The following is a 12,171-nucleotide window of genomic DNA, read 5'->3' as shown; positions in this document are numbered from 1 at the left end:
TTTCTTATATTAAGGATTCTGGGCTTGATGGAAATGAAAACATTTTAGCCTATTGATAAATGATATCTATGATGTACAGTTGCAGTAAAAATGTTAGCCCTATACTTGAAATTAACATTTTTAAAGTATTGCTTATTGGAGTAAAAAAAATTTCAACACATTTTTAAACATAATTGGTTTAATAACTCAAGTCTTTTCTCTTTGCCATGATAGCAGTGTGTAATATTTTTCGACTTATTTTGCAAGATGCTAGTCTTCATTTTCAAGGTGCGATTTAAAGCCTTAACTAGTTTATTACACGTTAGGCAGTGGTTTGTTCTGTAGCCAATTGAAAATGAAAAAAATAAATAAAAAATCTTAAGAGGGCTAATATTATTGTCCTTAAAATTTTATTAAAATATTAGAAAACGTTTTTATTTTTGCCAAACTAAAATACAGTATATAAATATAAAAAAATCATAGGAAATACTGTGAAAATATCCTTGGTCTATTAGCAGCACTTAAAAATACTTTAAAAAGATTACGAATTTTTCAGGAGGGCTATTAATTTTGACTTTAACTGTATTTAACAACAAAAACTCTATTTGTATGAGGTTAAAAGTGACATTTTAATACATAACCTTTTAATGGACCCTTTTCACAAGCCTGTTATGACGCTTCATCAGAATCTTAAATGCTTAAAAGATTTTAAATATTTATATTTAAGAAAAAAAAAAACTTATGAACATTTATAAGTATTTATGTATGTATTATATCATCTTTGCTTCAAATTACTAAATTACTACTTGTGCGAGGCGTTTCTAATGCAGCGTCTATGGGACAGGACAGTAAATTTGACGTTATTCTCTCCTTTGGCTGACGTCATCAGTCTCACACATTTTTTTTTTTTTCCATTTTTTGAAAGTCTTTATAACATCATGGTGAAGTTTTTTTTTTACAATTTGAGCAAATAATATTTAAAAAGATATATATTTTTTTTTTTTTTGTATTCTCCCATTCACTGCGCTCTAAGTTTTGCCAACTATGACGGCTTCCGCTACTGAGAAACCCGGAACTGTGAAAATGTCTATCATGTTAAATGTTAATACTTTGTTGTCAACATATGCATTTAATTTTAAATGTAATCACAATGTAATTTATTAATCATTTGACTGTGATTATATTATTTTCTTTACTTTTTTTAACAAAAATGTTGCCATAACGACGGAGTGATCAAAACAGCCAAAAATCTGCAAATTAAAAATAATTGGTAGAAGGTTGTATTAGAAAATGCATTTACTAGAGTGAAAAAAACAACAAACGATGCATTTATTACAGTAGTTATTTATCTTTGTTAACTATTGTTAATGGAAAGAAAGTGGTCACACTTTATTTTAATGGTCCGTTTGTTGAATTGAAGTTACATTGCATCTACATGCCAACTAATTCTCATTAGATTATAAGTAGATTGTTAGGTTGGGGTTAGGGTTAGGGTAAGTTGACATGTACTTACAAAGTTTCTTATAGTCAGTTAAATGTCTGTTGAAGGAACAGTATTATCCCTTTGCAACAGTTAAAAATTAACTACCTCATTACTCCAGATACATATTTTATGAGTTTTTTTTTTTTACTCAGAAGTACCACTGCTGGACTTGGTTGTCCATTAGCAACAAACAGTTTCCCCACTTGCTCACCAGATGACACAAAAGACAAAAACTGTTTCTTGGAATACCACATGACAATTTATTTATTGTTTTTTATTTTTATTTTTATTATTATTTTGTTGTTGTTGTTGTTGTTCTGCCACAGAAAAGCAATTTGTTACATTGTTTAAAAAGTAGTATATAAAAAGTTATTGTTCATATCATATTCAGTCGTCAGTGTCTAATTACCACACTGGGCCAATGTTGCAAATCTGCAACATCCCAGAACGCCTTGCATATGAAGGTCTCTCTAAAAAAAGGTCAGTATTCTATTGTACTACCCCACATGATAATTTTCCCCAAATATCAGTTTTTCATTTTTCCAAAAACTTAATTTGAGCCTGAGAGGGTTAACAGATATTAAGCAGACAGTCTACTAATACTCAAATGGACCATCAAAATAAAGTGTTACCCATAAGGTTGCTCATTGTTAGTTTGTTAACTCAGAGTGCATTACTAATGTTAACAACTATGCATTTGGATGTTAATAATGCATTCGTAAACAATGAACTATGATTATTTAATGCTGTACAAGTATTGCTCATTATTAGTTAAATTAGTAAATACATTATCTTGCATTAATGATAACACTTTAATTGAAGTAATAATTCACACCATTAAGTACTGGCTGATTACATGCCTACTATTAAGATAATAACTGTTTACTAGCACTTATAAAGTTTGATCTTATTTTACATCCCTAATCCTACCTAAAACTTCTACATCACCAACTATTAACAAGCAGCTAATTAGTAGTTTAGTGGGTTTGTTAATAGCATGAATTGTACATTAAATAAAGTGTGACCATGTTAACTAGTGAAACCTTATTGTAAAGTTTTCCCAAAGAATTTCTTAAGAAACAAATGACACTGAGATCTAATGTAATGATCTTGAAAATTCTACTTTTTTCTGCCATCGTTGAATTATATTTAGTCAGTTTAATAATTATAAATGCTCTCTTCATGGGAAGCTTCTTTTTTAAACAAGTATTACCAACCCCCAGATTTTTCAACAGCAGTGTACGTCTTTCTACTTCATTACTTTGATTAATAGACGGATCAAACGCGCTGAATAAATCTACCGCGAGGACTGATAGAACTTTTATCCGAGAAAAAGTAAATCATTAACTCACCTTCTACATCTCAATTAGAAATCAAGTCAATCTCTAGGAAAGCGTTATGAAATTGTAAATCACCTGAGATGATGGATGCCGTTTAATTTTCCTCTTTCATTAGGACGCTACATGAACGCGACCACACATTTCCATCAACCAGCGAATCTGAAACCAGTCCAGATTTAAAACACACACACATTTGGGATTTTCTGTAATGTGGCAGCGAGTAGACCAGATGTGCCTTCAATCCAGATCACAGAAGGACCAATCAGATGAAGGTAAAATGCACCTGGTGCCATTGGCTATGCTGCTTCTCATATTGTTTGGTGAGCAAGCAAACCACATGAAGAATTAGCCAGGTATCAGTTCAAAATAAGACAAGTCTATTGTAGGGTCTGAGCCAGAACAACACACCCAATTGTTTGTATTATTTACTAAGTATAATACACGCCAACACTCACCCGAGGCAGTCCTTGTGTTTTTCTTGCAACCCCCAATGCAAGAGCAAGATATATGGCTCAAAAGAATGTAAGTTGGCCTCAAAACTCTTACGAACAGGTCAGTGTTAGGTGTAATTAGTTACTAAGTAACTAGTTACTGTAATTAGATTACTTTTCTGCAGAAAAAGAAAGGGATTACTTTTTATTTTTTGGCCTTTGAGTGTGTGAATGTGAGAGTGCATAGGTGTTTCCCAGTGCTGGTTGTGGCTGGAAGGGCATCCACCGTGTAAAACATATGCTGGAATAGTTGGCGGTTCATTCCACTGTGGCAATATCACTGTGTTTTATAGATATGTAATAGGCATACGGGTATATGAAGAGAGAATTGTGAGTAGGGTGGGAAATTTTGCGAATCTCCGGATGCCCGCAAACAAGTGATAATCTCCCGGTAATCTCGCGTCCCCACTCCCGGTCCTCAAATAGACTACGTCGCGCATCCTTCTCACTCCTCCCCACCGCATCTCTCCTCACTCTTCAGACACGTCACGCGCACATTGTCAATCACCACCAAACCACCACCTCTCCTGACAGCTGAGCGGGACACTGCAAATTAAACCCTGACACTCTGACCAATGTAAGGAGAGTTTACTCGCACGTGACTAGTTTTAGCTCTTTTGGTCCGATTAGAAACTTTGCAGTGTGAAAGCGAACCGCTCCCAGAGCAAAGAGCAACAATGTAACATTTGTAATCTCTGTTTCAGAACAACTGAATCGATTCACAGGTGTGAAAGCACCCTTAGTCTCTGTAACCGATGAAGCATAATGACAAGCAAACAGTGACCGGTTTCCTATACCAAAATTTTGTTTCATGTATTTAAATCGCAGGTGTCAAACTCAGTTCCTGGAGAGCCACAGCTCTGCACAGTTAAGCTTTAACCTTAACTAAACACACATGATCAAATTAATTGACTCCTCCAGGCTTGTTTGAAATCTACAGGTAAGTGTTTTGAAGCAGGGTTGGAACTCTGCAGGACTGCGACCCTCGGGGAACTGAATCTGACACTCCTAATCTAAACTAACTGCACAATTTAGCATTACACAGTGGAAATCAATTATGTTGTCCACAAGGTAGGTTTTGAGTGCCAATCTGAATATACAAAAGAATAGAATAAATGCATGTCATGAAGGGCTTTATATTATTTTCGTTTTCTCTACTTGCATCAAAAACTGCCTATAACACATTTTCACAAACACTGCATTTGACTGATCAGATAAACGACACACACTTATTGCTTTTTTCACCTTCAGTTTGCCGCTTACCATTTTTCATTCTACGCAACAACTCTGAATGTGCTTTTTATGGAAAAAGATTTGCAGAACTAACAAGAAATTGATTTTTGTATTTAAATCCATTGTTTTCACAACCATGAATTGGGAGTTAAGCCCCTATGAAGACAACAAACTACTAACAAACATCAACCAGACCCTTCCCCCTTGGGTTGAAAATAATCTGGACTATATTTAAGACATTTGAGGAAGTTTAGAAACAGTGCTTTGCTTTAACAGAGAATAACTCCTTTTTTGGAGAGACTTTGTGTATTACAACTATAGATTTAATCATGTTTAACAAAAGGATGAAAGGACAAGTGTAAAAAGAATAATAGGACCGCTTTGACAGGCTTTCCCAATTTAGGCTTTGACTGAAGCATTGTATGGAACTTCTTCATGCTGAGCTCATTTGCGTTGCAATCTTACCTGTGTAAATTGTAGCCTTGAATTCTGAGGCATTTACTGCACATGAGAATGGATTTACACGCAAATTAGCTCTGCTCATATTTCACAAATGAAGACCCTGCATTCATAAAAATGATGCTTGCTGTTTGTTCAAACTGCTTATTTAAAATGTGCCGAAACATCGCCATTCATGAGGTATTTATTTATTATTATTTTGGTTCAACTGAATTGTTTTATGTTCAATTCAAGTTTGTAAAAACTAATAATTTAACTTAAGTCCCTCATTTTCTCTCAACCCAAATCGATAGTGTGGAACCCAGCATTGTTTTACAATGTGTGTGTGTGTGGGCACAAAAAGAGTGATGAATATGAAGAATTGTGATAAGTATGCACAAGTTGAAGTCAAAATTAGTAGCCCTGGTAGGCCTAATGAAGTTTAATCGAGCAAGTTTTTTTTTTTTTTTTTTTACAATATTTCCTATTGAACTGAGGTAAACCTCACTCCTCTGAACCCAAAAAGGTGCTCTAGTGACAGATACTAGGGGCCATGGTCTTTAGCCTCCTTGTTAGAGCAGCCAACTCCCATGCTGAGATTCACCTGTTTGATCCCAGTTCTGATGGTGTAGGACCGGCAGGTTACATTGGTGCCATGACATGGATGGGAGTGAGGTTAAGGGGGGTGAGTGTAACAGAGGCCAGCTAGTGCTGTGCAGGTAAACCTCACTCCTCTGAACCTGAAAAGGTGCTCTAGAGACAGACACAAGGGGTCATGATCTTTAGCCTCCTTGTTAGAGGAACTGACTCCAATGAGGAGAGTCACCAGTTCAATCCCAGCAGCTTAAAGTAGGTTGGGTAGTGTAGGACCGGCGTGGTTCCATTGGTGCCATCACTACGATGGGAGTGAGGTTTAGGGGAGGGGGGAGGGGGGATGTAACAGAGTCCAATTAGTGCAGTGCTGTGCATGTGAACCCGACTCAACTGGCTCTCATGCGAAGAGTTACTGGTACGATCCCAGCTTGATGCGGGTTGGGTGGTGTAGAACCGGCAGGGTTACACTATAATATTTTTTTTCTTCTAGAGAAAATTGTATTTGTTTCAATTCAGATAGAATAAAAGCAGTTTTTATTTTTGAAAAACATCTTAAGGTCAATACTATTAGCCCTCTCAAGCATTTTTATTATCTACAGAACAAACCATCATTATACAATGACTTGCCTAATTATCTTAACCTGCCTAATTAAGCTTAGTTAAACTTTTAAACTCCTCTTTTAGCTGAATACTAGTATCTTGAAAAATATCTAGTAAAATATTCTGTACATGACAAAAATAAAAGAAAGCAGCTAATAGAAATGAGTTATTAAAACTATTATGTTAATAAATGTGCTTAAAAAATCATCTTTCCGCGAAACAGAAATTGGGGGGAAAAAATACAGGGAGGCTCATAATGCTGACATCACCTGTAAGTTGCAAATGATAATGATTAGAAGATTGCATACAAATCAATCTTCAACCAACGAAACATGCTCTCGCAAGAAAGTGCTTTAGAAAATAAGACTCCCCGGGTTAAACAACAACAGACACGCTTTTAAAATACCACACGATTAGTCATAATTTCATTAGATCAAAGGTCAATAGCAGTGGAACTGTTGCCAGGCTCTTTACTAATCAGCGTTTTTCTCCAATTCCTCAGACTGGCTTTGCATCACTCTATAATTTTCGGGTGTCATGATTTGCTCCCGAGAACACAGAGATGAAATGAGAGAAATCTTTCCAATTCACTGGCTCATTGATTTCTCTGCGACTCCAAATGCCTTTTTCCTTCTCCCGCCCGTTATTTGAGGTATCATTTTGGGCCCGTGTCAGAGGCTGCCGTTCATGTCTGCTTGTCGGCAATATTGAAGGTCATTTTCTGTCCAGGGCCGTGAGATATACCGATACACAGACACCATGCACATACAGATACTGCCGCTTCCTACTTACAGCTGAAGTCAGAAAGATTAGCTCTCCAGTGAATTATTAAAAAATATTTGCCAAATGATGTTTAACAGTGCAAGGAAATTTTCACAGTATGGCTGATAATATATTTTCTTCTGGAGAAAGTCTTATTTGTTTTATTTCGGCTAGAATAAAAGGAGTTTAATTTTTTTTTTTACCACTTTAAGGTCAAAATCATTAGCCCCCATAGGCAAGATTTGTTTTCCATTGTCTAAAGAGCAAACCACCATTATACACTGATTTGACTAATTACCCTAAACTGCCTAATTAAGCCTTTAAATGTCATTTTAAGCTGAATACTAGTCTCTTGAAAAACATCTAGTAAAATACTATGTACTGTCATCAAAGCAAAGATAAAATAAATCAGTTATTAGAAATTAAAACTATTATATCTGGAAATGTGTTGAAAAAATCTTCTCTCCATTAAACAGAAATTGGGAGAAAATATACAGGGGGCAAATAATTCAGGAAGACTAATAATTCTGTATACTATTGGTATAATGTTGCATTTTACGCTGATTTGGGATTAACATTTCCACTTGAGTCCACATGCACACACATACTCATTTTCTAGGATGTGGTTATATTTGAGCACTTTAGTTTAGCCAGTTATTAAAACGCTGGCATCGTTTTCTCATCCTCATTAAAATGACTGATTATTTCAAAGTTTAAAAAGCATGCAAAAACACTTTAGCTGTCATAAAAGTGGCTAATATGACTTTTGAGCTTGTTTTACACACAAATCTTCATTATAGGGACCAAGATTAACATTCCCGATCACAAAAAAAAAAAAAAAAGATACTGGTGAGTATGTGAAACAAAGAACAAGTGTCTGGTCATTTTTTAATGAATTCTAACATCTATAAAATTAAAAGATATAAAATCACAAAAGAAGTGTGTCATAACAATATTTAATATGGGTATACACTAAATTTTCATCAGCCAAAAATGGTTGTAAATATCTACATGCATTTCTATGTAGTATTGTTGTTCTTGCTAAGTAGTGCTAATGTGCTGTCATGTCAACGCTGAAAAAATTATTTCACAGCCAGAAGCATTTTTAAATCATGTAAAAAAATATATAACGACGGTGTGGTGGCTTAGTGGTTAGCACTGTTGCCTCACAGCAAGAAGGTCGCTGGTTCTAATCCTGGCTGGGTCAGTTGGCATTTCTGTGTGGAGTTTGCATGTTCTCCATGTGTTGGCGTGGGTTTCCTCTGGGTGCTCCGATTTCCTCCCAGTCCAAAAACGTGCAATAGGTGTATTGGGTGAACAAAATTGACTGTAGGGTGTGAACGAGTGAGTGTTTAAGGTGTTTCTCATTACTGGGTTGCAGCTGGAAGAGCATCCGCTGCATAAAACATATGTTGGGATAGTTGGCGGTTTATTCTGCTGTGGCAACCTCTGCTAAATGAGGCACTAAGCCAGATATATATATATATATATATATATATATATATATATATATATATATATATATATATATATATATATATATATATATATATATATATATATATATATATATACATACAAACAGTATACAATACAATATATATACAATATAATATATATATAATATAACACCCGCCAACTTGCCAAATGCGGGTAGATTTGAGCTGTGGCGGGTTAAACAGACACCTCCACTAGCCACTTTGGCTGGTCGGAAATCATTTTTAAATTGTAGTTTTCTTAAAAGCAGGGTTCGACAATAAGCATGACCCGATAGTCATGCTAATGTGATATTAGAATCGAGAAGGAGCACGACTGACAAAAATAACTGTTCGCGCAAGCTAAATAATGGTGAATACAGAATGAGAGCATGATCATTCGCGCTAACAGCTGATGTGATGCGCACAACTGTTTAAAGCGCACACGCGGTCCCGTTTACTTGCGCAAAGCCTAGAGGAAGCGCAACGGGTACGATTGGTTCCTTTTGAAATAGACTGGACATAGAGCGATGATCGTGTACCCACAGTCCTGCTGCTTTCAAGAGCTCAAGATTTAAAAAAAAATACACTTTCTTTTGTAAGCAGCAGCGGTCACTGCTTTCATTTTAATAATCAGTCATTTTAATGAGGACGAGAAAACGATGCCAGTGTTTTAGATAGATAGATAGATAGATAGATAGATAGATAGATAGATAGATAGATAGATAGATAGATAGATAGATAGATAGATAGATAGATAGATAGATAGATAGATAGATAGATAGATAGATAGATAGATAGATAGATAGATAGATAGATAGATAGATAGATAGATAGATAGATAGATAGATAGATAGATAGATAGATAGATAGATAGATAGATAGATGGATACTTGCGGCTAGGAAATGCACCTGCCACTTTATACTCTTGGTTATTAAATTGGATGCCTTTCTGGCCCACATATAATTCACTTTTAATTTTAAAAAAGCTAGAAAATGCACTTGCCACTTTATACGCACATCATACACACTTTTAGTACTATATTGTTACTCCTTTAATGATTAATTATTGTTGCCATTTTATCTTTTTATCTCTTGTAATTATTGTTGTTGTTTTAGATAAATAGGACTGTACTGAAGGGAAGGGTAAACATACATTTAATTGTATTTTGTACAATGACAATAAAGATTCTGATTCTTCTGATTTTGATTCTGATTTATACATATATGGGCCGTAAAATCCCTGACTATTGTAATGTGTGGTAAAGTCCAAAGTGTAAATGGAAAAAGAATCTCCAAAGTTTTTCTTTTGCACTCCACAGAAGAAAGAAAGAAGTTAAGAAGGGCTTCAGGATGAGTACAGTACTTGTCGTTTTTGGGCCAACAGCTTTCTTTCTCACCTGTTCTCCTGATCTTTCCGTTTCTGCGCGAAGTATTTTTTCTTGACCTCCTGGAGCTCATGGACCAGACGTTCAATCTCATACTTGTAGCCTTCAGCCTGGGACTCGTGCATGTTGAGTTCTGCTGTGAGAGCCTGTGGACAAAAACAAACTGGATTGGATTCAGACATCTTAAACAAACTTTTCGAAATTGGACTGTACTGAAATTAATGAATGATTTTTTTTTTGAGAGTGTATGGGTGTTTCCCAGTGATGGGTTGCAGCTGGAAGAGTCCTCCTTCTTTCTTTCTCTCTCTTTCATCCTCTCCTTACATCCATCCATCATTCTTTCTTCCTTCCCTTTCTTTCTTCTTTCTTTCTTTCTTTCTTTCTTTCTTTCTTTCTTTCTTTCCTTTTCTCCATCCATCCATCCATCCTTCCCTTTAAATATTCTGGTCCTTCTCCTTCCTTTATCTTTCATTCTCTCCTTCCTTCCTTCCTTCCTTCTTCCTTCCATCCATCCATCCATCCATCCATCCATCCATCCATCCACCCCTTTGAATATTCTGATCCTTCTCCTTCCTTTATCTTTCATTTTCTCTTTCATTCTCTCCTTTCTTTCTTCCTTCCTTCCTTCCACCCACCCATCAATCCATCCATCCATCCATCCATCCATCCATCCATTCATCCATCCCTTTGAATATTCTGGTCCTTCTCCTTCCTTTATCTTTCATTTTCTCTTTCATTCTCTCCTTTCTTCCTTCCTTCCTTCCTTCCTTCCTTCCTTCCTTCCATCCATCCATCCATCCTTCCTTCCATTTAAATCTTTTGGTCCACCTTCTTTCTTTCTCTCTCTATCATCCTTTCCTTTCTTCCATCCATCTATATATCCATCCATCTATTCATCTATCCATGCATCCATCCTTCCTTTCTTCACTCCTTTCTTCCTTCCCTTTAAATATTTATTTAATTCTTTCTTTTTTCTTTCTTAAATGAAAATATATTTAAGTTAACTTTTAGCAAAAAAAAATCATTTAACTGATTGGTTAAAACAAAATGTTTATCCACATTTTATCCAAATTTATGATGAAACAGCACAGCATTTTTAATCAAGCTATGTGATAAATGTGATAAAACTGAGTGAGTGTGCTGTTTACTTTTACATGCAAATTTTACATCAATGTCTTCATTTCTACAAACTTGCCAGCAAACATGAACCTCTAAAGCAAAAACAGTAATTTCAGTGTAATTACATCCAGTTTGTCACGCTAAAGTTAATTTAGGTATATTTTAATATTAAGTAAATGTATTTTTGTAAGTGAACAATAAGTCGTGATTAAACAATGAGCATACACTTGCGAAATTAAAATTTTAAAAACAATTCAGCCTATCAAATGCTACTAAAATTAGACTATAAGAAAAACTATAATTTCTTTGATTAATTCAGAAGTGAAATAGCTTGCATTTATGCTAATCATCTAGACTACTTGTTTAGTGATTACTTTTGTTACTTTTTAACTAATTGTGTAGCTATTTTCTTATTTAACTATCATTTTAATGAAAGCAATAAATTATCTGCTCCTAGCTCAACATAAATGCCTAAACACAGCTCAAAATCATGGTAAACACTGTAACTCACATCCTCAAGCAGCTTATTTCTTCAATATCTGCAGCTTTTGGCGCTTTAGTTATGCTGCAAACCATCTAAATATTGCAGAGCATCTAAGAGGCCATTTGTCAATTACTTTAAAACATTCGTGTAGCCGCTCTCGCCCTCTCCGCTATAAATGTGTCCTAGTTGTACAGTAGTGATCTATGGCTGAGGATGTGTTGGCCAGCTCATTTCTCCTGCGAGCGAGAAATGGAGAGATTTCCTCTGCGGCAGATCATTGATCTCCGTCAATCTTTGCACATATCAGTCAAGCTCTAATTGTCATTCATGCGATGGCGCCGGAAACCACCCACATAGTGCAGGTGACCCGACGGCCCAGAGCTCGGTAAATCAAAAGATACAGGCAGAAGAGAGAGGCGCTTAAAGAGGAGACTTTACATGGAGAATTCCCAAATGTGCTGTGTAGTCGAGAGCTGGGTGTGGATTTAACTATTCAATGAAGCAGTGCATCAATTTAAAAAAAGGAATAGGTTTTAAAAAAATAGATCAATAAATTAAAAAAATGTGAATTTCAAATGAATAATAAAAATATGAATTAAATTTAATTAATTAAATAAATTAAAAAATTTAAATAAATTAAATGGATTGTTGTTGTTTATAATTAAAATATTATTTATTTAGAAAAGTGGGAGTGTATTAAAACTTTATTATACATTAAAATATAAATACATTTTAAATATAAATAAATAATAACTCAATAAATACATAAACAAATAAAATGAATA

The 12,171-nt window shown here is 35.0% G+C and overlaps 1 protein-coding gene across 1 annotated transcript in view; it reads right to left on the bottom strand.

Moving 5' to 3' along the window:
• Window positions 1-9,754: 9,754 nt before the first annotated feature.
• Window positions 9,755-12,171, bottom strand: part of cfap58 (cilia and flagella associated protein 58) — a gene marked incomplete at its 3' end in the record, with an annotated part of 145,647 nt that continues 143,230 nt past the window's right edge. Inside the window, 4 exon segments of the mRNA NM_001077556.4 lie at window positions 9,755-9,758; window positions 9,761-9,766; window positions 9,768-9,777; window positions 9,780-9,929. Of these exon segments, the coding sequence (NP_001071024.4) occupies window positions 9,755-9,758; window positions 9,761-9,766; window positions 9,768-9,777; window positions 9,780-9,929 (170 nt within the window).

The sequence above is a fragment of the Danio rerio genome, chromosome 1 (assembly GCF_052040795.2).
Source record: "Danio rerio strain M-AB ecotype USA chromosome 1, GRCz13ab, whole genome shotgun sequence".
NCBI classification, from domain to species: Eukaryota; Metazoa; Chordata; class Actinopteri; order Cypriniformes; family Danionidae; genus Danio; species Danio rerio.
This window is presented reverse-complemented; position numbering and strand designations above follow the sequence as displayed.